The sequence below is a fragment of the Taudactylus pleione genome, unplaced genomic scaffold (assembly GCF_031769625.1).
Source record: "Taudactylus pleione unplaced genomic scaffold, aTauple2 ptg000655l, whole genome shotgun sequence".
Classification (NCBI taxonomy): domain Eukaryota; kingdom Metazoa; phylum Chordata; class Amphibia; order Anura; family Myobatrachidae; genus Taudactylus; species Taudactylus pleione.
The window spans coordinates 1,603,092-1,628,811 of NW_028285057.1; the positions used below are offsets into that span (position 1 = coordinate 1,603,092).

At 42.9% G+C, this 25,720-nt stretch overlaps 1 protein-coding gene across 2 annotated transcripts; it reads left to right on the plus strand.

Moving 5' to 3' along the window:
• The first annotated feature begins 1,166 nt into the window (after nucleotides 1-1,166).
• LOC148478438 (galactoside alpha-(1,2)-fucosyltransferase 2-like) lies at nucleotides 1,167-15,993 on the plus strand. 2 transcript variants are annotated; one of them, XM_088455429.1, is made up of 2 exons: nucleotides 1,167-1,256; nucleotides 13,281-15,993. In XM_088455429.1, exon 2 carries the CDS (start codon nucleotides 13,303-13,305, stop codon nucleotides 14,332-14,334), a length of 1,032 nt encoding a protein of 343 aa, XP_088311555.1. In that variant the 5' UTR covers nucleotides 1,167-1,256; nucleotides 13,281-13,302; the 3' UTR covers nucleotides 14,335-15,993. The 2 variants fall into 2 exon arrangements, with proteins under 2 accessions (XP_088311555.1, XP_088311556.1); XM_088455430.1 differs by having other exon boundaries at nucleotides 13,284-15,993.
• The last annotated feature ends 9,727 nt before the right edge of the window (nucleotides 15,994-25,720 follow it).

Below are 25,720 nucleotides of genomic sequence, written 5' to 3' on the forward strand. Positions count from 1 at the left end.
TCTTTCTAGTACTTGAAAACTATTGGATTTTTTTTGTCATTTCTGCTTTTCTATTAATCTAGTTATTTTCTTTTCTTGCATTTACGTTCTATATTAGGCAAACGGGAAATAGAAAAACAATCAAAACCTAAAATAGAAATCCACTTGCAAGTACTTAGATCAGTGGTTCCCAAACTGTGCGCCGTGGCATCCTGGGGTGCCTCAGGACACTTGCAGGGGTGCCTCAGGTTGGTGGTCTAGCACCAAATCAAATTATTTATAGTCAATGTAATGTAAATATGTGGACAAACAGAAGGACAAACCTGTCTACTATCACATAACTGAACATAAGGATGACAAGTAAGCACAATTTACTTAATTTATTTATTTTTTCTGAATTTCTCAATAAGAAACTTTTGGCTTAGAGGTGCCATGAAAAAAATTCTGATACTCTAGGGCACCGTGATTCAAAAAAGTTTGGGAACCACTGACTTAGATAATGAGAGCGTTGTCTTTAGGAATATAGGGCCTGATTCAGACCCGCTCGCAAGTGGGTCGATGGTCCCTCACTGCGCATGCGCACACCGGAGCCGGCTCCAGCGCGCGCTTGCGCGAGACCCGGCCAGCGACGGGCGCTCCGTCGCTATGGGTCTTGCACCAAAAGGGGGCGGCAGTCGATTTCGATTGACAGCTCACCCCGTTTTGGAGGCGGGCAGGGGGAGTGGCTGAAGGAACGCCTGCCATTTGGGGGCGGCCTCAGTAGTGAGCTTCTGGCTCTATTAGAGCTGGAAGCTCACTGGGGCTTGCGATGGACGAGACCCTACCACAAGGGTCTCGTTGCAAGCCCGATGGTTGCGATGGTCACGACCATCACCTGGCCGCTCGCAAAAGCTGTGGGTGGTCACCCACACCTTAGCGAGCGGCCAGGAGGCCGGCTCACATAAAAAAACTGCCGCCCTGATTCAGAGCGAGCGCTCTGAAAGAGCGTACGGCTCTGAATCAGGACCATAGATTACTGCTTGTGTATAAATATTTGTTTTTTTCACTAGTGTGAGCTTCCTCCATATCTTAAGGCTCTCCAATAACCTGCTTTACAGCTTAGTTTACATACTTTGTCCCTTGTGTCCCTCCCTTCCTTCATTATACTTTCTTAATTTAGTATGCAGTGTGTACATAAGTGTTGTGTCTGCTGGTTCCGAGACATACATAAGAGAACACTGTGGCCATTAATGAGGACATTCTAACTTCCAGAAGCGGATCGATAACAGGCTAGTAAGGTGAGATGAGATGTGTAGAGATAGGTGGTGTTGATATAGCTATAATTTAATGTTGTGTTTTATATGTTTATACTGATATATATATATATATTATTTTTTTTTTAAAAGAAAGTTCCGTAGGAGTTGTATATGTCTCGATCTCAGTAGAATCAAGCATAGGCAGATAAATGGGAGATTGTTCAAATGCCAGCTGTCAGGATTTCGGCTCTCAAAATACCTGTGCCGGAATCCCGACACCAGTCAGCAGTGGGGCTAGGGGGAGGGTTAGGATTAAGTTTAGGCACAAGGGGGATGTTAGGTTTAGGGTGCAGGGATGGAGGGGTAGGGGTTGGGTTAGGGTACTTACCGGCCGTTGTCAGTATTTTAACCCTGTCGGCTACTTCTATAATGTTCACTTAAATGCAGAATTTGTATTACTATATGCAATAGCATGTTTAAGTGAGTGTACAGGTGACTGAGAACAAGCTTGGACTGGTAACTGTGGCATTTCCAGGACGGCTGGTATAAAATAAATCCTCATCCTGGCAGTTTAGCCAGGTTTCCACCACATATATCCGGGTTGGCCTATTGCATACAGTATATTACCATATAATCCCTATAAACCAGGACACTCGTGAATGACACAGGTTCTGTGGCTCATTAAAACCAGGTGAAATCCAGTCTTGAAGTCAGCCAGCCAGCCAGCCACAGAACTTGTGTAATTAATGTGTCCTGGTTTAAAGGGATAGTTTGGTAAACCTAACTAAAGTGCAGGTTTATAGAAGTGGAGATGTTGCCCATAGCAACCAATCAGATTCTAGCTATTATCTTCTAAAAGGTGCTAGACCAGTGGTTCCCAAACTGTGTGCCGCGGCACCCTGGGGTGCCTCAGGTTGGTGGTCCAGCACCAAATAAATGTTTTAATTGTAAATGTAATGTAAATATGTTCACAAACAGAAGTACAAACCTATCCACCACCACATAACTGAGCCTAAGGATGACAGGTAAGCACAATTTACTTCACTTTACTACTTCACTGCAACTTTACTCTTGCTTCAAAAAAGTTTGGGAAACACTGTGCTAGACAAATAAGTAAAATATAATTGGTTGCTATGGACAATGTAATTATCAACAGACACAATGACAGATACATTTACAAGGTACAACACAATTTTACTTGAGAGAGAAAACATTTGCCACATAACAACTGTACATTACATTATCTCAGCTTCCCTTCAAAAAGATTTGTCACAAATCCTGCAACACAATAACCATTTCTTAAAACAACTACTGTAGTTTCAGCAAAGCAACTTTCTGGCTATATAATAAAATAGGTTGGGTATGGAATCCTGGTTGTCGGGATGCCGCTGGTCGTAATACCGACAGCGGCATCCCGACAGCCTAAATACTGACACCCATAGGATGCTATGGTAAGTACTTTTCTAACCCCTAACCTAACCCCTACCCTAACCCTCCTCTTAGCGCCTAACCCTAACCTTGCTAGCTAACGCTACCCTCCCCCTAACACCCCAATAATTACCTTCGGGATGCCAACGGTCGGGATACTGGTGCCGGGATCCCGACCTGTCGGGATTTTGGCACCGGTATTAAGACCGTCAGCATCCCGAATGCCAGGATGCCGACTACATCCCTAAAAAAACAGAGTGCAGCATTACAGTGAAAATAAAGGTTTGCATACAGATATGCGGCTTTAGTTTTGAGCAAAGTCAGTCCAGCTTCAGAGAAAAAGAACAGGAATTAGCATGCAGTTTGGAGGTTTTAACCTTAAGCATAGTCCAGCATTAAAGAAAAATAATAGAGCTTAACATACAGTTCACATGTTTAAGAAAAATAGGGATTTGCTTTACAGTGCAACATGAATTAGCATTCTTCCTAAAATATCAGAAAACCAGCAAATATTAACTGATTAAAAATAGCAGTCTGCAAGTGAAAAATAGCAGTTATGCAAACTTTCAACTAACTCTGTAGCATACGCAGGGGGGGTTTCCAAGCATACAGAAACCCCCCAGATGAACCAAGCTGCCCCCCTCCTCCCACTGCTTCCACGATCGGAGCTCAGCTCCGAACAGGCAGCGCAGTGGTCAGCCGGTCAGGTGACTGTGACCGTGCATGACCCGAGTCAGAATGAGCTCATTCTGGCAGCTGGCTACAGGAGAAGACAAGATGGCCCGGCTGCAGCTATTCCTCCCACAAGCTTTTGTGGAGCAGAGCCGTGACAACTCAATATATATATTGTGATAGAAGCACTGGAGAAGTGTGGAATGGCTTCTATATCTGTCCCAGATTCCTGTCTTATGTCTTTTAAAACCCCCAGGAGAAGTCTGTTGGAAAAAGCAGACTAGAAATGTCGGCTTCAGTGAAAAGCCGGAATGGGTCCTGGGGGTGTGGATTTGAGGAGAGGGAGGGCTCCATCCACAGGCCACTCCAGGTGTTGGGCCTTTCAGCCTGGTAGCAGGCTCATTAGGGCTTGCACCTGGAAATGGTTGATTTATGCTGGGTTTAGTTAGGACTGAGTGTCTCATACCTGGGAGAGCAGGTCCGCAGGTTAGCTTGCTCTGAGACACTGTTGGCTACAAACCAGAAGGTACTGTGGACGGGGATTTATTTAGTGTTCTGTAGCGAGGGAACTTACTGTCTAGTTAGTGCCCAGCCGGGCAAGGGTTTATTTTATGTTTTGTTTCTTTGGTTATTGATATTGCACAATAAAAACTGGTGCCAACCAGCTTGTAAGAAAATCCACAACTGGAGTGCTATTTCCTGGCTGCTGTGTGTAAGGTGGTGTCCATCTATCCCAGGAGAGGGACCCCCTACCCCGACCCTATCACAATAAATATATAAATATATATATATATATATTGCGAAAGAAGCACTGGTAAAGTGGTCAATGGCAGGTACATTTGTCCTAGGTTTTGGCCTATGTGTTCTAAAAAACCCCAGGAGAATTCTGTTTTGTAACAGATCAGAGTATCGGCTTTTGGAAAAGCCGGTTTGGGTCCTAATGCTGTGGGTGTGAGGAGAGGGAGGGCTCCATCCACAGGCCACTCCAGGTTTTGGGCCTTTGAGCCTGGTAACAGGCTCATTAGGGCTTGCAGCTGGAAATGGCTAAGATAAGCATGGTTTGTTTGTGGCTGAGTGTCTCACACCTGGGGAAGCAGGCATGCAGGTTAGCATGTCCAGAGACTGTATGATTACCCTGTAAGTACTGTGCATGTGCTGTTATTGATGGTGAGGGCAGTAGGCCCTACCGTTCTGGTAGTGAGGGTACCCACTGTTTGGTTAGTGTCCAGACGGGCTAGGGTTTTGTTTACTGTTTTATTTTGTTTATGTGTTTGGTACAATAAAGACTGGCGCTGACCAATTTGTACAAGAACCCCAGACTTGTGTCCTGTTTCCTTGGCTGTATAAAGAGGGAGTTCATCTATCCCAGGGGAGGGACCCCTAACCCGACTGTGTCCCCAATTGGTGGAGAATGCAGGCAAATGCACACTGGAAATTGCAGCAAGAGGAAAAGTTCTACATTTAAAATTTAAAGTGACAGACACCAATTTTTTGTGTTGGGTATCAACTCGTGTTCTGTGAAGTCCATGAAGGTGGCATCGACAGATGCTTAGAGAAGCCATGTTTTCCTACAAACCTACACTGAATGACAACATGGAGGACATTTTTAAGGCCCTGCTCCAAGGTAACAAAACTCAGCAAGACACTAACAAAGCCTTGCAAGAAACTACCAGAGCTCAGCAAGAAACTAACAGAGCTCAGCAGGAAAATACCAGAGCTTAGCAGGAATCTACCAATGTGCAACTAATGGCCATGGAGGCAGCCCAGAGGCAAGTCACCATGGAGGAAGCCCTGAGGCAACAACATGTTGCCATAGAGGAAACCCACCAGGCCTTAAAAGACGTGGTACAACAGTTAGTAGTCCGGTCTGAAGAGGTGTGTCTCACACCTGGGGAAGCAGGCATGCAGGTTAGCATGTCCAGAGACACTGTATGATTACCCTGTAAGTACTGTGCACGTGCTGCTATTGATGGTGAGGGCAGTAGGCCCTACCATTCTGGTAGTGAGGGTACCCACTGTTTGGTTAGTGCCCAGATGGGCTAGGGTTTTGTTTACTGTTTTATTTTGTTTATGCATTTGGTACAATAAAGACTGGCGCCGACCAGTTTGTACAAGAACCCCAGGCTTGTGTCCTGTTTCCTGAGCTGCTGTCTGCGTAAAGAGGGAGTCCATCTAAACCAGGAGAGGGACCCCTAACCCGACTGTGTCAATATATATATATATATATAAAAACAAATTTGCCTTTGTCTTGCACTTACACAATATCACAAATATAGAAAATCAGAAGGCTGCATCTTCACACCCGACCCCCTGTTAGTGGGATCACCATACAGACATACACGTAAAAAAGTGGAAAAAAGGTTGCTCAAAGTAAAATACTTATCACAGTTTCCACGAAACATACAATGAATTGTAGCTTAATCAATAATGGAAAGTATTTTCAACCAATCTTTAGGAGGTATAGGCGGACCAGTTGAAATCTCCAGAGTGTCTTTAGTAAAAATCTTCTAATGGTATTACTTGATTTAAATAACCTTGAGAGCAGTCTTTAAAGAGGAATTCTGGAATATTGTACGATCCGACAGGATCCTGAAAGTACACCCTCACAACAGAAGAATACACCGAAACAATGGCCAAACTTTACATAATATTCTTTTTAAAAATTGTTTATTTAAACATGAAACCAACAGAACATAATGAAATGTGCTTACATGAAATTTATTTAACAAGGTGCTATTTTTGTTTGCCGAACAACTGGTAGATGACACCAAAGCACCTCCACCTCACCCGAAAGGGTGTGAGCTCGTGGTAGTGGACCCTAAGAGTTAGACCTTAAATAGACACCTTCAACCCGACATGTTTCATCCTTTGGCAGGACTTCATCAGGGGTAGTTCTTAACAAACATAAAATTGGGTGTATCTTCACAATGCAATCTAGATACATATGTATAGTCTATTCATAAAATCCAATTCAATTAACAATGTATCCTCTTAATAAATGGGCAATATTACATACCTTAATACACAAAATAAGATAAAAACCACTATTGTAGAAAGCTTCAGAATATTTTTCAGCAGCAGGTCCCGAAGGTGAAACAATCTGTCAAATGTAAATATATTATTTCTTAGAAAAATACATCGTATAAACAAATCGACCAATCTAACTTTATACTGTGATTGTAGTTATGGAACTAGAATTAAATAAAAAATAATAATTAAAATGATGGAAATAGTAAACTTCTTCAAATACTTTGGCCGCAATTATAATGAGACCTTCCATTTAGTCTATGGTTGGACCCTATATAGCAGGTAGATAAGGAAAATAAACCAATATTTATAATTATCTTTGAAGCATAAAAACAGATAAAAAAAACCTTATTATATGCAAAACATTCATGACTATATTAAAAGCACAAAAAAGGGAGATCGAGATGCCCCATTAAATACAAAGCATACAGTAAAATCTCATAGATAGAATCTACAGAAGGAATCCAATGGGTACTTACTTAAAACCAGAAGGACTGTACCTGACCATCTCTGTTGGAGGAATGAGCCAACCTTGTCTAAATTGCCTTTTAATCCCTCTCCCTGTTTTAGGGATGATGTCACTTCCTCCAATCGTGATAGAAATTACAGGAAACAACTAAAAAGTGTACCCTAAACTCCACTGAAAAGACTCAACTTACTAAACATTGGAGAACAATGCCTGATTCATTATTCCAGTGCCTGATTCATTATTCCATAAAACACTAATGTCAAAAGTGCAGGCCAAATCGCAATAAAATCTTAATTGACAAGACTTCTGGGACCGGACTCTACTACCCATCAGCAACCTGGTCTGCTTTCCACCGCATTCCACCTTCCGGAAGTGCCGCAATGTAAACAACAGGGGACGATACCTAGACCAAGGGGCTAATTTGCATGTGGGTAATATTACTCACATTACACTCTGCCCAAGGCAGTGATCATTGTCCCTGTGTCCTATCAGACTACAGCGGACATGTGGTTGAGCTCTTAAATCTACTCTCAACTGGAGCTCTATTGAGAGGACGTCGGCCATTTTACTGGCGTCCAATACTTAGACTTCCACAGCCTTTTAATCAAGCATTTATTCATTGGTATTTTAACTACAGTCCCCGAAACCTTGACCGAATAAATAACCCTGGCATAGGGTTCACTTTTGTTTGAAAAGACTCCGAGTGCCACCTCTCTCCACTTATTAGCTGTTTTGTGGGGGTGCCGACCCCTAGGAGGGCACCAGAGCAGGATATTTCATATTGGATTTGGAGTGCCGGGGCTCAGCTGAATTATATATATATTGTGATATAGTCGGGGTAGGGGGTCCCTCTCCTGGGGTAGATGGATACCTCCTTACACACAGAAGCCAGGAAACAGCACACCAGTTCATGGTTTTTGTGCAGTTTTATTGTGCAATATACACAACAAAATAACAAAACATAAAAATAAATCCTAGCCCGTCTGGGCACTAACTGGACAGGGTATTCTCTACAAGTGGCAGGGCCTACTGCCTTACCACAAACACAAACACAGCACTTTCAAAAATCACAGTGTCTCAGAACCAACCTCAGTGTCTGTTTCTTCCCAGGGTATGTGAGACACTGAACCCAAAACCTAACACAGCTTATCTGAGCCACTTCCAGGTGCAACTACTAGTCAGCCTGCTCTCAGACTGAAAGGCCCAAACCTGGAATGGCCTGTGGATGGAGCCCTCACTTCTCTTCTCACATCCACACCCCTAGGACCCATTATCCGTTTTTTACCAAACGCCGACACTTCTGGTCTGTTTGGCATAACCGACTTTTCCTGGGGTTTTAAAACACATATGATAGGAATCTGGGACACACATATATGCCATCCCAGACTTCTCCAGTGCTTCTATCACAATGTGTATATATATATATATATATATATATATATATATAGGAAATTTCCCCCCCTTTAAAAAATTCTGCATTTGCCACTGTAACCACCAGCAGTCCTTTTTGCATAGGTAGCATTTACTTAAGCATAGTGAGCATGCACTTTGAGATAAACATTTAATAGAATAGCAAAACACATTTTTCACATTGCAGCACACATTAGAATAATTTGTGAACTTTAGAATTAATAAGCATTCAATAGTATGGCAGAAGACCTTTTTTCCTCTAAACACATAAGGTGACAGACCCCTACCACACCTTTGTCTTCTTGCAGAAATGTATCTGAAACACTACAACTTATTTAGAAAGATAGGGAATTCGAAAACAACCCAGCATGCTGATTCTCCACCGCACTAGTGATACAAGCTCTAAGTGGAACACATGCCAAAAGGGGGTCTATAATGAGTGCCATGGGGGTAATCTCCAAAACAAATCACCAAACTAACTTGCATATAAGGAGGAACCTCCTATGGTTGCCCAGATTGCACTACTCTGTCCGAAACTGTTGCACTCTCCCCTTGCAGATGCCTATTTTGCAGTCACTGAACAGTTTCTAAAAATATTAACTCCTTCTCAGCATACTATTTAACTAACAGACCTCCTTTCAAACTGGGAGGCCCGAATTGCACACATTCTATTGCGACTAGGACACCAGATTCCCTCCTCTCTCTACAAAAGTGGTTTTCAACCGCTATGCGATGTGGGCGGTTGTGAAGTGTGCCGTGGCAGCGGTCAGAGCTGCCGGGCACATTATACAGTACTGTGGCCTGGGCTCTTGCTGAGCTCCTCTGAGAGGCTCAGGCAAGCCCAGGCCGTCACCTGCCTAGACGCGGCGGCGTGACCTAACACAGGTCACGCACGCCGCGTTGCCGCCATGAAGACCGCCCTGCCTGTATTAGTGACCGAGCCAGCGCTTCCTGACCACGCTGTGCCATTGACCGAGCCAGCCCTTCCAGCCCGGGACCAGCCAGCCAGCCCTGTGATGTGAGGCAATCTGCTTTTATTTTCAGTTGGGGAGCAATGTTTTTTTTTTTCTCTGTGGGGGGCAAAGTGATTTTCTTTGTGGCGGCTAATGTGATTGTTTTATTTCTGTGGAGGCCAATGTGATTGCTTTATTTCTGTGGGGGCCCAAAAATTTGATTTTTTAATTCCTGTGGAGGCCAATGTACAGTAATGTGTTTAATTCCTGTGGAGGCCAATGTAGTGTGTTTTATTCCTGTGGAGGCCAATGTAGTGTGTGTTATACCTGCGGAGGCCAATGTAGTGTGTGTTATTCCTGCGGAGGTCAATGTAGTGTGTGTTATTCCTGCGGAGGTCAATGTAGTGTGTTTTATTCCTGTGGAGGCCAATGTAGTGTGTTTTATTCCTGTGGAGGCCAATGTAGTGTGTTTTATTCCTGTGGAGGCCAATGTGGTGTGTTTTATTCATGCAGGGGCCAATGTAGTGTGTTTTATTCCTGTGGAGGCCAATGTAGTGTGTTTTATTCCTGTGGAGGCCAATGTAGTGTGTTTTATTCCTGTGGAGGCCAATGTAGTGTGTTTTATTCCTGTTGAGGCCAATGTAGTGTGTTTTATTCCTGTTGAGGCCAATGTGGTGTGTTTTATTCCTGGCCAATGTAGTGTGTTTTATTCCTGTGAAGGCCAATGTAGTGTGTTTTATTCCTGTGGGGGTCAATGTAGTGTGTTTTTCATAGGTCACTGCATCACCGGATGGTGTGCCTTGGCAATTTAAAATCTTGTGTAGTGTGCCTTGATTTAAAAAAGGATGAAAATCACTGCTCTAAAATACCATCTGCCTAACCCAACCACTATGACTTGTCTGAAAACCAGCCTTTAACGTAAATTAAAGATGAATTAAAGGGATCTCACCCTCCGCAGTGGTGCCCAGCTCCTCCTCTCCACAGTGGCCACTCTTTGCAGCGCTGCCCAGGATGCTAGGCACCACACCAGGGAGCGCTCCATCACCAAGGGCCAGGAACTGTGGCCCTCTAATTCATCCTCTGCGCTCTGGTGCTCCTGGCATTAAGGGGCAACAGGAAACCTCCAGCTACTACAGGCAGGATCCTCTCCTACCCGGCGATGTGTCTTCAGCAGCAAGGGGTCCTCGCCTTTCCTTATTGCCTGCAGCATCTCTCTCTGGTACCAGCAGGCGCAGCTTCTGGGCACTACTGTAGGGGCTGTCTTCTTCTGCCGGAGCCACCCTGCGAGCTGTGACCATCATCTTCCCGGCCAGGTTCTCTTCTCCCGGCGGCAATTTCCTCAGCGGCAGCACAGTCGTATCCCCGAGCTCCACAGGTCCCGGTGGCAACTTTCCTGGACTGTCACCACTGCCATCCTACGTGGTTGCTGGGCATTCTCTTCCAGGGTCCAGAGGTGCTCATTTCTCCATTGGCAGGTGAGTGCTTCTTCCGCAGCTCAGAAACATTCTTCTTCATAGGCAGCAGTTGCCACTCCCAGGGGGTTCCTGTGACCTGTGGCACTCCACTGATCTGTGGGACGTCCACCCCTGCAAACACAGCAGGTGGGAGCCATCTCTCCAGGCCAGCTCACTGTGAGGTACTTCAGGGGTCTTCCTCACCCTGATTACAGGTACAGCTCCCACAGATGCTGGTTCATTGGTCATCAGCCGGGGTTCACCCAAGGCCGTGTTCAGCTCTGGCTCACCAGCACTCCGCTTTCCCTGCCGGATCACAGGCAGGGCCGTAACTAGGGTAGAGCGACCAGTGCCATGGCACAGGGTACCGCAGGGCAGGGGGCACTATTTGGGCCTGTCAATTTCGGATTATTAACAAAAAATATGGTAGTTGCTCAAATCAGCTATAATGACATACCACAGGTGCTTGTAAAGGGCGGGGTTTACACTGAGCACAGAAAAAAGGGCTTTTCCCTCCAGCACACTGTAGCAAAATCAAAAATACTTAAATCCTATATAATAATAGAGATTCAGAAATATTAGTTACATACATTTGCAAATATATGAATCATCAGTGTGCTGGAGGGAAAATCCCTTTTTTCTGTGCTCAATTTATGATTATTATCACTCTCACTTGTAGCTTCCTCTTATTTTATCCCAAGCATCGTCTGGCCTCCCCTATCTCTTCCCTGGCCCTTCCTTTTTTCAGGGGTGCTTTATTTCCCTAATAAAAATGGGGAAGGCACTAATGCTCTTTCTGGCACAGGGCACCAAAAAGTCTAGTTACAGCTCTAGTCACAGGTACTACTGACGCTACAAAACAAAACTCGTCCACAGGCCTGCTCCAATCTGTGTTCTCGTTCCTCTCTTCTGGTTGTCTCTTCTGTATGGGTCTATGTTGGTGGGTGTCTCTCTGCTCCCCAAGTCTGACATCCTGCATGGCCCTGGGTACCCAGAGACAGCCAGTCCCCGGGGACTCCTGAATTACAACACGGCCACCAAACCCATGGGGCCCCAATTCGCTGGCTTTACTGTTGCTTGCCGGCCAGGGTCCCTGCCATACCAGCCTCTCTAACACATACAAGTACAGGGCTGGAGAGAGGGGCCACTTAGAGTTCAAACAACATTGCCATAGGGCTGTATGGGGCATATCAATAATAAAAAAAATATCTAAAGGGGCTGCAGTACATCTAAGTGAACCCCTAACTAACTAAGGGAAAACCACACAACTATGGGGGTACCACTGGTAACAACTCTGCTTCTAGGAAATCCACACTTTAGCTCATACTTGCCTACTCTCCCGGTAGTTGAGGAGGTGCCCGATTTTTCGGATAGCACCCCAGGAGAGTAGGCAGATCTCCCTCATCCTGGCCGCTCCCTAGTGAAGTGGGCGGGATTGGGAGATTGTACAGAAAATTGTAGTCCGGCCCCACGCCCCCCAACCTGTCAGTGGCATCTCCTGTCCGGGCTGCTCCCAGAGAGGAGTTTTCTAAAATCGGTAAGTATGCAATAGCCCCATCCAAAAATATATAGCTTTGTGCTTAGTAAACAGCAATTAACATCTACTCTGAATAATGATGCAAGTACGGTACTACAGTATGCCAGATCATAATCCCCTTAAAAAAATATTTGCAGAGTTCCCTTTATAACTGCTGAGATTAGAATTCAGATTAAGGCCCCCATTTATCAATGATGGTAAACAGCAGCACGATTTATAATTTTGTATCATTGTGATACAATCAAAAAATGTTCTGGTATTTACCCCTTCGGTGATGTCCCACAAAGTCCAGCTAATTCCTCCACTGAGCTGCTGGCAACCTAATGCTGCCAGCGACGGCGCTCCAGTGTTATGCGCATGCATGACAGTCCGTCTGCGCATGTACATGACACCGGGACTCGGCAGTGCCTGGAAGGCTTCGCTGAAGCCAGAAAGATTCCGCTGCGTCTCCTTTGCCGGCAGTGGGGAGCGCATCGCTCTGGTCATCTAAAAGATTGTTAGAGCGATGCTTGACAAACAGCAGTAATCTTAGATTATCGCTGTTGATTAAATCCTGAAAGAGTGGAATAACCCCTTTAGCGAACGCTAAAGGGGTTATGCTTCGTTGATAAACGGGGCCTATATCATGCTGTGTTGATTTTCTTGGTTTGTTAATGTGAGAGCTTTCAAAAAATATGTTGTCATATCCAGTGGGGTTGAAATAACAGAGTAATGTTCTCCAGATCTATAGACAAATTAATATTTGCCGGTAATATTACATAAAAAAAAATGTGTATGTGGCGTAACTATAAAAAGCATTACTACCAGCTAGTGGATGCCACCCAAAAATTATACCATTTATAATTGCCATCCATGTTTACTGTATAATGTATAAAATATTATTGAATGTGAATACATTTTTTTTTCAAATATATTTTATTATTGAACCATCGATATCAGAGAAAAATAACAATTAGATGCATACAAAGTATATACATATTTCAGTAATTTGAAATACAAGTGATAACAAAATCAAATAACTATTTTTTTTATGTTATAACTGTTATTATTAATGTTATTACTGTCCTCATTAACATATACTTTTTTTTTTTTTATTACCGGTATGTTGCCTTGAAGTAGAAATAGACCATCTTGGATAATGAAAAGAAGATTGAAAACCCTCTTAAACTTAGCGATAATGATTTTTGTATTGAAGATACTGCATGATTTACTTTCAAAAAACCCAGGATTGCTTATGTTTTTGCATAAAACCTATAGCCTAGAAATTCACCAGTACAGAGTTGAAAATGAGCCCATGATCCAGCCATTGACGGGCATGTGGACCATTGAACCAAATGGACGCCTGGGTAATTTAATGGGGCAGTATGCTACACTCTTTGCACTGGCAAAGCTGAATGGGCACCAAGCCTACATCCAGCATAACATGCACAGACAGCTTGCATATATCTTTAAACTGACATTGCCTGTGATTGATCAGCAGGTCTTTAAACATTTTGCATGGAAACGCCTACCTCTACACGACTGGATGTCTCCAGAATACAGAGACATCAAAGACGACTACGCTATGATTGTTGGTTATACATGTTCCTGGACATTCTATGACCATGTGAAGTCAGAAATTCTCAGCGAGTTCACATTCCACGATTATATCAAGGAGGAGGCAAATGGCTACCTTTCCAGACTGCGGAAAGGTCATCGAGATGTCATATTTGTTGGAGTTCATGTTCGGAGAGGGGACTATCTGACCATTATGCCCAAAATATGGAAAGGGGTGGTTGCTGACAAGGAGTACTTGCAGACAGCTATGAGCTATTTCAGGGACAAGTATAAAACTCCTTTATTTATAGTAACTAGTAATGGCATGGATTGGTGTAAGGAGAATATTAATAATTCACTGGGAGATGTTCATTTTGCTGGGGAGGGCCAAGAAAATTCCCCTGCCCGTGACTTTGCCCTCCTGGCACATTGTAACCACACCATCATGACCATAGGGACATTTGGTTACTGGGCTGGATATTTGGCAGGAGGTGAAACCATCTACCTTGCAAACTTTACTTTGCCAGATTCTCCTTTTCTTAGTATTTTCAAATATGAAACTGCTTACCCCCCTGATTGGATTGGTATTCCTGCAAATCTTTCTTCTCTTGTAAATACAGACACTCATCCCTGATTGTTGGAAATGTGTAAGAATGCATTAAGCAGGGATCTTCATCACCAGATCCCATTGCAAAAGGATGTTAGGGGTCCACTAATGCCTCTCTAGTCTATCGGGCCCCGCTATATTCCAAACAGAGCAAATTATATTGTTCATCTGTAAACATGTATTTTAATGAAAGGCATCTGATGATCTTAATATGCAGCCTGAATGAAATAAAATAATTTATTCCGTCATGCTCTGTGGTGTGGTTAGATTAGGACAAGGAAGAAGAACAATTCCCACTTATGTAACATGCAATACACGTCATTTAATAAATACTTTGTAGAACAGTTTTAGAAATATCACCTCTAGTCTATTCCCACACGGAGCAATCGGCTTTTGCTGATAGCTGAGGCTTTTTGTTTCACCAGTCTGATTTATAGGGGTATTCAATATGGGAACGAAAACATCGTTTTTGCATTAATATCGCACCTATGACATCATTATCGCAGGTTTTAGTTTTACACCGTATTCAATTTCAAAGACTTTTCGCAGGTTTGAAAAGTCTTTGATAAAAAACGGGGATAACTTTTCACCATTGAATAGGTGTCGAAAAAAAGTGCAGAATTGGGGTTTAGGGGTGCAGGCCCTGGGAATGACATTTAAAAAAGAACTGTGCCAAAAAAAATGTAAAAAAAAAATAGGGACACCCCAAAAAATTAATTTAAAAATTGGGGTAAAAAAAAAAAAAGGGAAAAAATTGATCAACAATAGGGAAATAGGTTCAGGGATATTCTGCAAGTATGCGGCAGGTGTTTTCTAGAATAGATTTATAGCGGCAGGTGCACAATTGCAGTATTTTTAAAAACTTACTTTAGGGACTTAAAAATATGCTAGTACCCATTTTCATGTACCCCAAATTTGATGGGACCACTCTGCAACACTTCTTCAATGACGGGAAAAAACACCTGCTGCGGCTATTTAAATCCCCGACTTTCATTTAAAGGTTAAAACGGGGGTACCCATAGTGATCCCCCATGTTTTTACAACTTTAGGGGGGTCCTACAATTTTTTTAAAGAAAAATTCGTAACTTTACGTAAATCCAACTTCGGAGGCTCTCGTTTTCGTTAATTTCATATTGAATACGGTGATAAGCGGGCGCGCGCCCGATACTTTAACGCAGGTAAAAACTCCGATATGAAACGTAAACTTCGACAGTGAAGTTTACGTTTCATATTGAATACCCCTCTTAGTCTTTTCCTACTGGCTGATAACTTGGTGCTGGGGGATTTTGTATGTTTCTCTATATAACCCCTCGTGCTCAGGCACTTTTTGTAACTTTTTTTTTAAGATATATTACTTGTTAATATATTACTATATATATATATATATATATATATATATATATATGTATATATATATGCGCTCAGACTTTCTAATGGCTAGCCAAGCATCTGTGGTCACTGGCCACACCCTCTCTGGAGGCTGGTCACATCCCTTAAGCATGGGCCTCTAACACTGCATTCCCCCACTGGGCCCTTCATGCCCCAGACCCACACTGCATACCACAGGCCATAATCCGTACTGTTGGCAGGGACAGTGAATCCTGAAATACTTTATACCTTATTACCATGTTAGAATTATATATTTTTAATTGCTGCAATTGAGTAATTTGTCTTTTGAGGAAAATAAACCAGTTCCACAAGAACAAGTATTATGTCATATATTTTATAAGTTGTAAAAGCAGGTAACTTGATTCCATACAAATCATCTTATTACAATTCCCCCATGAATATATTAAAAAACATTGGAAATCAGAATATGTCACTTTTATTGTTACTACTATACTTATTTTTGTGAGAAGTTGCATATCATGGGTTCAGCATGATGTGTCAACTTCAAAATGTGGTCAATCATACTGTCGACTACATTATGTACTCTGTCGATATAGTACATGTCGGCATGTTCACTATGTCGATGTTAATTTTTTTTGCACTAACCCTAACATTTGTATTGTCAACACTATGAATATGTAGACATATATGTCATCATTTTAAGTGGGTTGACATGGTGGAGGTCAGGTAAGTATCCTAACCCTAGCCCAACACCTAATCCTTCCTCCCCGAACAATATCCTCCCCCCTAGTGCCTAACCCTAACCCTCCCCCTAACCCCACTACTTACCGGTCAGGATGCCAGCACTGGGATTCTGACTCAGTAGCGCACGCAGGTGGGGTTTCTGAGTACACAGAACCCCCCCTGACAGACTGGAGTGCAGGTAATGTGTTCTTGTAATGTGAATTCGTGGCAATTTTGCCGCGATTCGTGGGTCAGTTTGAAGGAGGCGGAGCCAATATGGTGTGATTTCATTAGATTTAGTCATTTGGCCCCACCCACCTCCCTATTGACCCGCGAATCCTGGGGAGGGGCAGGCATTAAGAACACGGTGCCAGCCTGCTAGATCCTGTCCCTATCAGATCTGCTGCAAGGTACATTTTTTGTAATGTATGTGACATATGTTTGTGTGTGTGTGTGTGAGACATATGTATGTGTGTATGTATATATGTGTGTGTCTATGTATGTATGTATGTGGGTATATATCATAAATGTATGTGTATACAAATGTACATTTATATACACACACATAAAGAATAAATATATGTATATATACACACACATACATACAGTATATATATATATATATATGTGTATATATATATATATATATAATCAATACCTACCTATACCTTCTAAAATTGTCGCTATTTAGCGTTATGAGTCGCACAAGGAATAAATGCTTTCAGACTTTGTGTGGTTCCAAAGCACAAAAAGTTATTATTCAATATAAAAACAGATGGTTACATGCTGTGATCTAAATACAATTGGCACAAATAAATCATACAGACCCAAGGTACAGTTGTTACATATGCACACGCTCTGGACCCAGATACCAGCGTCAAAATAGAAACCTCCGTCAACAGCAAAGCAAGCAGACTGGCATCCAGGTTTAGAGAGCCCACATATATACTCTTACAGAGATAGGCAATACAATAGAACAGTTTGGCATGATTCCATTGGTTCTTCTTCCTGGTTCTTCTGTTACAGTATAGTTCATAGGTCAGTTCAGAAGGACACAATCCAGCCTCCAACAGCCCTTTGTGTCCTTTTTCCTGCTGCATAAGAAATCTAAGCTGGTTACATTACAGAGTACATTTTAATGTTTAACTTTCTATGGTCCAAAGTTTGCAGACACATGTTGCAATCTTCTCACCGATGGTACCGGAAATCTGCAAAGACACAGTGGATCAGTACAACACCAAACACGGTCTGCTTACCATGTACTAAACCTTAGATATCAAATTACATTTATTTCATAATATTAATAATACTGAATAAACCTTGAATATTACACTTTAATACTAGGGTACCTTTTATGTAAGTGTGCAGTGTGTAAGTATTGGGGTTTTGGCAAAACATGCTCGTTAGCGTTGTGCGACTACGTATTTGTGGAGTACACCATGGTATATGTTTTGCAGGATTAATCATTTTATATGTTTTAGTGACTGTCTGTATTTATATGATGAGGACGTTTAAGTTCTTTCTATTTCGTGGGAATCGCACGATGCTAAATAATAGCATCGCCGTATGTACTTATAATGGGTGAGATTCACTAAAATGGCTCTGGACAGCCAGTCGCAAAATGGCGTCTTATTGCCATTCGCAAATTTTAAACCGATCCTGTCTCAGCCAGTTATCCAGCTTCGACAGTCCACCCTTTGATAGCAAACAACATGCTATCATACTCTGATTTTTAAAATTAATTTAGGCTTATATTATGACATATTATTTAATGTTAATTTATGGGATGGCACAAGGTGGTTCTTAAACAATCGATAATGTGTCTCTAGGAGGGGACATAAAACTACCCTTATACGCACACCACAGATTTTGGGAGATCATGGGAAAGATGTGGGGATGCACCACTTCTATAAAGGAAGTCTTGAGGGGGGGAATAGGGACTTACATTATTTAAGATGTTTTAAAGTAACATTTTAATAACACATTTTATGCATGTCTAAATATTATTCATCATATGATGGTACCTTCTAGTTCAGGGTTGTAATGCAGTCCTACATTTACCTAAGTATTCACATTGTTACTACTGACCACCATCATAATTTCATTCTTCCAGTTCACCTTATCTTTACATTTTCCACATTTCAACACAATAGGAACACACCTGACACATAGGCCAATTACTATGATGACAACCAGTATTAGGATCAGGAGTTTACCTATACTCACAATTATTTCCTGGACCCACTCTTCTAGACCTGAGAACCATTTCACTGGGTTCAACCAAGAAACCCATTCCTCTACCTTTTCCTCTACTTCAGACACTGAGACATTATGGTTCTTAGAAATTCCCATTTCAGCTGCAGAATTTCATCCATCTTCTGATCTATCACCTCCTTGGGATCGCTGGTATCGTTTGTAATATAAGTGCAACATTTTACACCAAATTGTGTGGCCAAAGTTATACCCTCCAGTGACAGCTGTTAAATAATTTAACACTAATCTATGTTGCACGAGTTCTTTCTTGTAAGCCTGCAACTCCCTACCTGTATACCTGAATGTGTCATCATACATCTCAGTGATATTATCTATTAATTTAACAAGATTTTGGATATATCTAAAATTTAGTGTACCCCGAGCGATCCTGGTGGGATCCAATGCTACCAAAACTTGAAAGCCAGTTGTCTCACTAATTAACTGTCACTAAGGGTCATAACTTCTGGAACTACTCTTCCCAAATAACACAAACCTTCGGAACTCGGAGAGAGCCACCTATATGCTTTTCTACCACATATAAAATATACATCATCAGGGAGAACATAAGGAATAGTAAACATCATTATCGTCATACACATTTCCCAGGCAAGTGATCCTACTTCAGGTTCTCCCATTTAACTCATACAAGTTTCTTATTGTAATATCTTGGCACAATACCCTTCTGGTACCCTACCAATAATTTCTTTGGTGGAACTCAGGGTATATTTGTGTCTTCCACCCGGACTAATTGTGCATAACAGTTCATAATTCATAGGCTAACGATCAGCTCTTAGTGAGAAGGTCATCATTCGATTATTCTCCATCACCTCCCAACTTCCTGGGTTATTGGACTTGGTGATGTTCATAATATAAAAGTGATTTATCTACTTGGTACGGGTGGAATTTAAAATGAGGTGGTTTGGACTTAAGAAATTTTCCATCCAGTGCATGCCCTCTTTGTGATTCTAAAATTTCAGAGACATTTAATGGGAATGGCACAAATCCTACATTATGCTGTCCTTGGGGCACATGAAAGCACACCCAACAGTGGGTTTGGTGTAAAATTTTGCCCACCATGGTGTGATAATCCTCTAAAGGATATCCACCCCAATACTGGTGATTGGCATAGCACTCCTCCTCTCTACTTCGCTCCATCAATACTGCCATTAGCTCCCATCTCCTCTATCAGTCCCCATCACAGAAACCAGACATCCCCAAATAAACCAGGATGATGGAACCTCTGGAAGAGAATACAAAATGAACACAGCAGACCAGTCTATTGCCATAGCAAGGATCTACAAATTTCTTTAGCTCAGGTATCTCACTGTAACCTTTAACCTTCCCGAAACAGACTCGCAATTGACAGGTCTACGTCATTTGCCTCGATTCCGCCTTGTTTCTCCACCAGTTGGTTGACCTTCTTACAGTGAGTGGAATGGACCCAGGTATCTTTCTCTGCCACCTTCAATGAAGTTGTACTCATCAGCAACACCTGATACGGACCTTCCCACCGATCAGTAAAACAACCTGAACGCAATAAATTTCTGATCATAACAAATTCTCCAGGTTCAACATCATGACAGTTTGTTTCAGGCATATTATGTGACAACAATTTCAGTTTCTGCTGTTGCTGTTTTAACTGTTTACTCATTGTTATAAGATACCTTACAGTTACCTCATTGTTACCTTTCAAATCTTCCTGCGGACTTGTAATCAAATGAGGTTGTCTACCAAATAGTATTTCAAAGGCGGACAGATTGAGAGGGGGTCTAGGAGTGGTACTGATACTATGAAGGACAAGTGGTAGTACTTCTGGCCAACCCAGTCCAGTTTCCAACAGGATTTTACTTAATTTGTTTTTAATAGTACCGTTCATCCTCTCCATCTTGACACTGGCTTGCGGTCAGTAGGGGCTGTAATTTTAAACCCCCAAGGATCGATAACCGCAAGCTTTTAAAGCAAATGAAAATCTCCATTGACTTAAAGCTGGACCGATGCAGTTTTGTACCCTTATTTTGACCGGATGTTTCTCTGCCGCCTGAAGGTCAAAATGGCCCAAAATTGGTGTGAAGTTAGCTCTGAACAAGTCCACTCCAGCCATACTGGTCCTGTAATTTTAGACCCCACGGATTGATAACTGCACGCTTTTAAAGCAAATGAAAATCTCCATTGACTTAAAGCGGGACCGAAGCAGTTTTGTACCCTTACTTTGACCGGCTGTTTCTCCGCCGCCTGAAGGTCAAAATGGCCCAAAATTGGTGTGAAGTTAGGTCTGAACAAGTGCTCTCCAGACATGCTGGTCCTGTAATTTTAGACCCCATGGATCGATTTCCGCAAGCTTTTAAAGCAAATGAAAATCTCCATTGACTTAAAGCGGGACCGGAGCAGTTTTGTACCCTCACTTTGACCGGCTGTTTCTCCGCCGCCTGAAGGTCAAAATGGCCCAAAATTGGTGTGAAGTTTGCTCTGAACAAGTGCTTTCCAGCCATACTAGTCCTGTAATTTTAGACCCCATGGATCGATTTCCGCAAGCTTTTAAAGCAAATGAAAATCTCCATTGACTTAAAGCGGGACCGGAGCAGTTTTGTACCCTTATTTTGACCGGCTGTTTCTCCGCCGCCTGAAGGTCAAAATGGCCCAAAATTGGTGTGAAGTTAGGTCTGAACAAGTGCTCTCCAGACATACTGGTCCTGTAAATTTAGACCCCATGGATCGATTTCCGCAAGCTTTTAAAGCAAATGAAAATCTCCATTGACTTAAAGCGGGACCGGAGCAGTTTTGCACCCTTACTTTGACTGGCTGTTTCTCCGCCGCCTGAAGGTCAAAATGGCCCAAAATTGGTGTGAAGTTAGGTCTGAACAAGTGCTCTCCAGACATACTGGTCCTGTAAAATTAGACCCCATGGATCGATTTCCGCAAGCTTTTAAAGCAAATGAAAATCTCCATTGACTTAAAGCGGGACCGGAGCAGTTTTGTACCCTTACTTTGACCGGCTGTTTCTCCGCCGCCTGAAGGTCAAAATGGCCCAAAATTGGTGTGAAGTTTGCTCTGAACAAGTGCTTTCCAGCCATACTAGTCCTGTAATTTTAGACCCCATGGATCGATTTCCGCAAGCTTTTAAAGCAAATGAAAATCTCCATTGACTTAAAGCGGGACCGGAGCAGTTTTGTACCCTTACTTTGACCGGCTGTTTCTCCGCCACCTGAAGGTCAAAATGGCCCAAAATTGGTGTGAAGTTAGGTCTGAACAAGTGCTTTCCAGCCATACTGGTGCTGTAATTTTAGACCCCCATGGATCGATTACCGCAAGCTTTTAAAGCAAATGAAAATCTCCATTGACTTAAAGCGGGACCGGAGCAGTTTTGTACCCTTATTTTGACTGGCTGTTTCTCCGCTGCCTGAAGGTCAAAATGGCCCAAAATTGGTGTGAAGTTAGGTCTGAACAAGTGCTCTCCAGACATACTGGTCTTGTAAATTTAGACCCCATGGATCGATTTCCGCAAGCTTTTAAAGCAAATGAAAATCTCCATTGACTTAAAGCGGGACCGGAGCAGTTTTGTACCCTTACTTTGACCGGCTGTTTCTCCGCCACCTGAAGGTCAAAATGGCCCAAAATTGGTGTGAAGTTAGGTCTGAACAAGTGCTTTCCAGCCATACTGGTCCTGTAAATTTAGACCCCATGGATCGATTACCGCAAGCTTTTAAAGCAAATGAAAATCTCCATTGACTTAAAGCGGGACCGGAGCAGTTTTGTACCCTTATTTTGACTGGCTGTTTCTCCGCTGCCTGAAGGTCAAAATGGCCCAAAATTGGTGTGAAGTTAGGTCTGAACAAGTGCTCTCCAGACATACTGGTCCTGTAAATTTAGACCCCATGGATCGATTTCCGCAAGCTTTTAAAGCAAATGAAAATCTCCATTGACTTAAAGCGGGACCGGAGCAGTTTTGTACCCTTACTTTGACCGGCTGTTTCTCCGCCGCCTGAAGGTCAAAATGGCCCAAAATTGGTGTGAAGTTTGCTCTGAACAAGTGCTTTCCAGCCATACTAGTCCTGTAATTTTAGACCCCATGGATCGATTTCCGCAAGCTTTTAAAGCAAATGAAAATCTCCATTGACTTAAAGCGGAACCGGAGCAGTTTTGTACCCTTATTTTGACTGGCTGTTTCTCCGCTGCCTGAAGGTCAAAATGGCCCAAAATTGGTGTGAAGTTAGGTCTGAACAAGTGCTCTCCAGACATACTGGTCCTGTAATTTTAGACCCCATGGATCGATTTCCGCAAGCTTTTAAAGCAAATGAAAATCTCCATTGACTTAAAGCGGAACCGGAGCAGTTTTGTACCCTTATTTTGACTGGCTGTTTCTCCGCTGCCTGAAGGTCAAAATGGCCCAAAATTGGTGTGAAGTTAGGTCTGAACAAGTGCTCTCCAGACATACTGGTCCTGTAATTTTAGACCCCATGGATCGATTTCCGCAAGCTTTTAAAGCAAATGAAAATCTCCATTGACTTAAAGCGGGACCGGAGCAGTTTTGTACCCTTACTTTGACCGGCTGTTTCTCCGCCACCTGAAGGTCAAAATGGCCCAAAATTGGTGTGAAGTTAGGTCTGAACAAGTGCTTTCCAGCCATACTGGTGCTGTAATTTTAGACCCCCATGGATCGATTACCGCAAGCTTTTAAAGCAAATGAAAATCTCCATTGACTTAAAGCGGGACCGGAGCAGTTTTGTACCCTTATTTTGACTGGCTGTTTCTCCGCTGCCTGAAGGTCAAAATGGCCCAAAATTGGTGTGAAGTTAGGTCTGAACAAGTGCTCTCCAGACATACTGGTCTTGTAAATTTAGACCCCATGGATCGATTTCCGCAAGCTTTTAAAGCAAATGAAAATCTCCATTGACTTAAAGCGGGACCGGAGCAGTTTTGTACCCTTACTTTGACCGGCTGTTTCTCCGCCACCTGAAGGTCAAAATGGCCCAAAATTGGTGTGAAGTTAGGTCTGAACAAGTGCTTTCCAGCCATACTGGTCCTGTAAATTTAGACCCCATGGATCGATTACCGCAAGCTTTTAAAGCAAATGAAAATCTCCATTGACTTAAAGCGGGACCGGAGCAGTTTTGTACCCTTATTTTGACTGGCTGTTTCTCCGCTGCCTGAAGGTCAAAATGGCCCAAAATTGGTGTGAAGTTAGGTCTGAACAAGTGCTCTCCAGACATACTGGTCCTGTAAATTTAGACCCCATGGATCGATTTCCGCAAGCTTTTAAAGCAAATGAAAATCTCCATTGACTTAAAGCGGGACCGGAGCAGTTTTGTACCCTTACTTTGACCGGCTGTTTCTCCGCCGCCTGAAGGTCAAAATGGCCCAAAATTGGTGTGAAGTTTGCTCTGAACAAGTGCTTTCCAGCCATACTAGTCCTGTAATTTTAGACCCCATGGATCGATTTCCGCAAGCTTTTAAAGCAAATGAAAATCTCCATTGACTTAAAGCGGAACCGGAGCAGTTTTGTACCCTTATTTTGACTGGCTGTTTCTCCGCTGCCTGAAGGTCAAAATGGCCCAAAATTGGTGTGAAGTTAGGTCTGAACAAGTGCTCTCCAGACATACTGGTCCTGTAATTTTAGACCCCATGGATCGATTTCCGCAAGCTTTTAAAGCAAATGAAAATCTCCATTGACTTAAAGCGGGACCGGAGCAGTTTTGTACCCTTACTTTGACCGGCTGTTTCTCCGCCGCCTGAAGGTCAAAATGGCCCAAAATTGGTGTGAAGTTAGGTCTGAACAAGTGCTTTCCAGCCATACTGGTCCTGTAATTTTAGACCCCATGGATCGATTTCCGCAAGCTTTTAAAGCAAATGAAAATCTCCATTGACTTAAAGCGGGACCGGAGCAGTTTTGTACCCTTACTTTGACCGGCTGTTTCTCCGCCACCTGAAGGTCAAAATGGCCCAAAATTGGTGTGAAGTTAGGTCTGAACAAGTGCTTTCCAGCCATACTGGTCCTGTAATTTTAGACCCCATGGATCGATTACCGCAAGCTTTTAAAGCAAATGAAAATCTCCATTGACTTAAAGCGGGACCGGAGCAGTTTTGTACCCTTACTTTGACCGGCTGTTTCTCCGCCGCCTGAAGGTCAAAATGGCCCAAAATTGGTGTGAAGTTTGCTCTGAACAAGTGCTTTCCAGCCATACTGGTGCTGTAATTTTAGACCCCCATGGATCGATTACCGCAAGCTTTTAAAGCAAATGAAAATCTCCATTGACTTAAAGCGGGACCGGAGCAGTTTTGTACCCTTATTTTGACTGGCTGTTTCTCCGCTGCCTGAAGGTCAAAATGGCCCAAAATTGGTGTGAAGTTAGGTCTGAACAAGTGCTCTCCAGACATACTGGTCCTGTAAATTTAGACCCCATGGATCGATTTCCGCAAGCTTTTAAAGCAAATGAAAATCTCCATTGACTTAAAGCGGGACCGGAGCAGTTTTGTACCCTTACTTTGACCGGCTGTTTCTCCGCCGCCTGAAGGTCAAAATGGCCCAAAATTGGTGTGAAGTTAGGTCTGAACAAGTGCTCTCCAGACATACTGGTCCTGTAATTTTAGACCCCATGGATCGATTTCCGCAAGCTTTTAAAGCAAATGAAAATCTCCATTGACTTAAAGCGGGACCGGAGCAGTTTTGTACCCTTACTTTGACCGGCTGTTTCTCCGCCACCTGAAGGTCAAAATGGCCCAAAATTGGTGTGAAGTTAGGTCTGAACAAGTGCTCTCCAGACATACTGGTCTTGTAAATTTAGACCCCATGGATCGATTTCCGCAAGCTTTTAAAGCAAATGAAAATCTCCATTGACTTAAAGCGGGACCGGAGCAGTTTTGCACCCTTACTTTGACCGGCTGTTTCTCCGCCGCCTGAAGGTCAAAATGGCCCAAAATTGGTGTGAAGTTAGGTCTGAACAAGTGCTCTCCAGACATACTGGTCCTGTAAATTTAGACCCCATGGATCGATTTCCGCAAGCTTTTAAAGCAAATGAAAATCTCCATTGACTTAAAGCGGGACCGGAGCAGTTTTGTACCCTTACTTTGACCGGCTGTTTCTCCGCCGCCT

Excerpts from the sequence above, each read along its gene's own strand:
- LOC148478438 (XM_088455429.1), top strand. The coding sequence starts at position 13,303 with ATGAAAAGAAGATTGAAAACCCTCTTAAACTTAGCGATAATGATTTTT.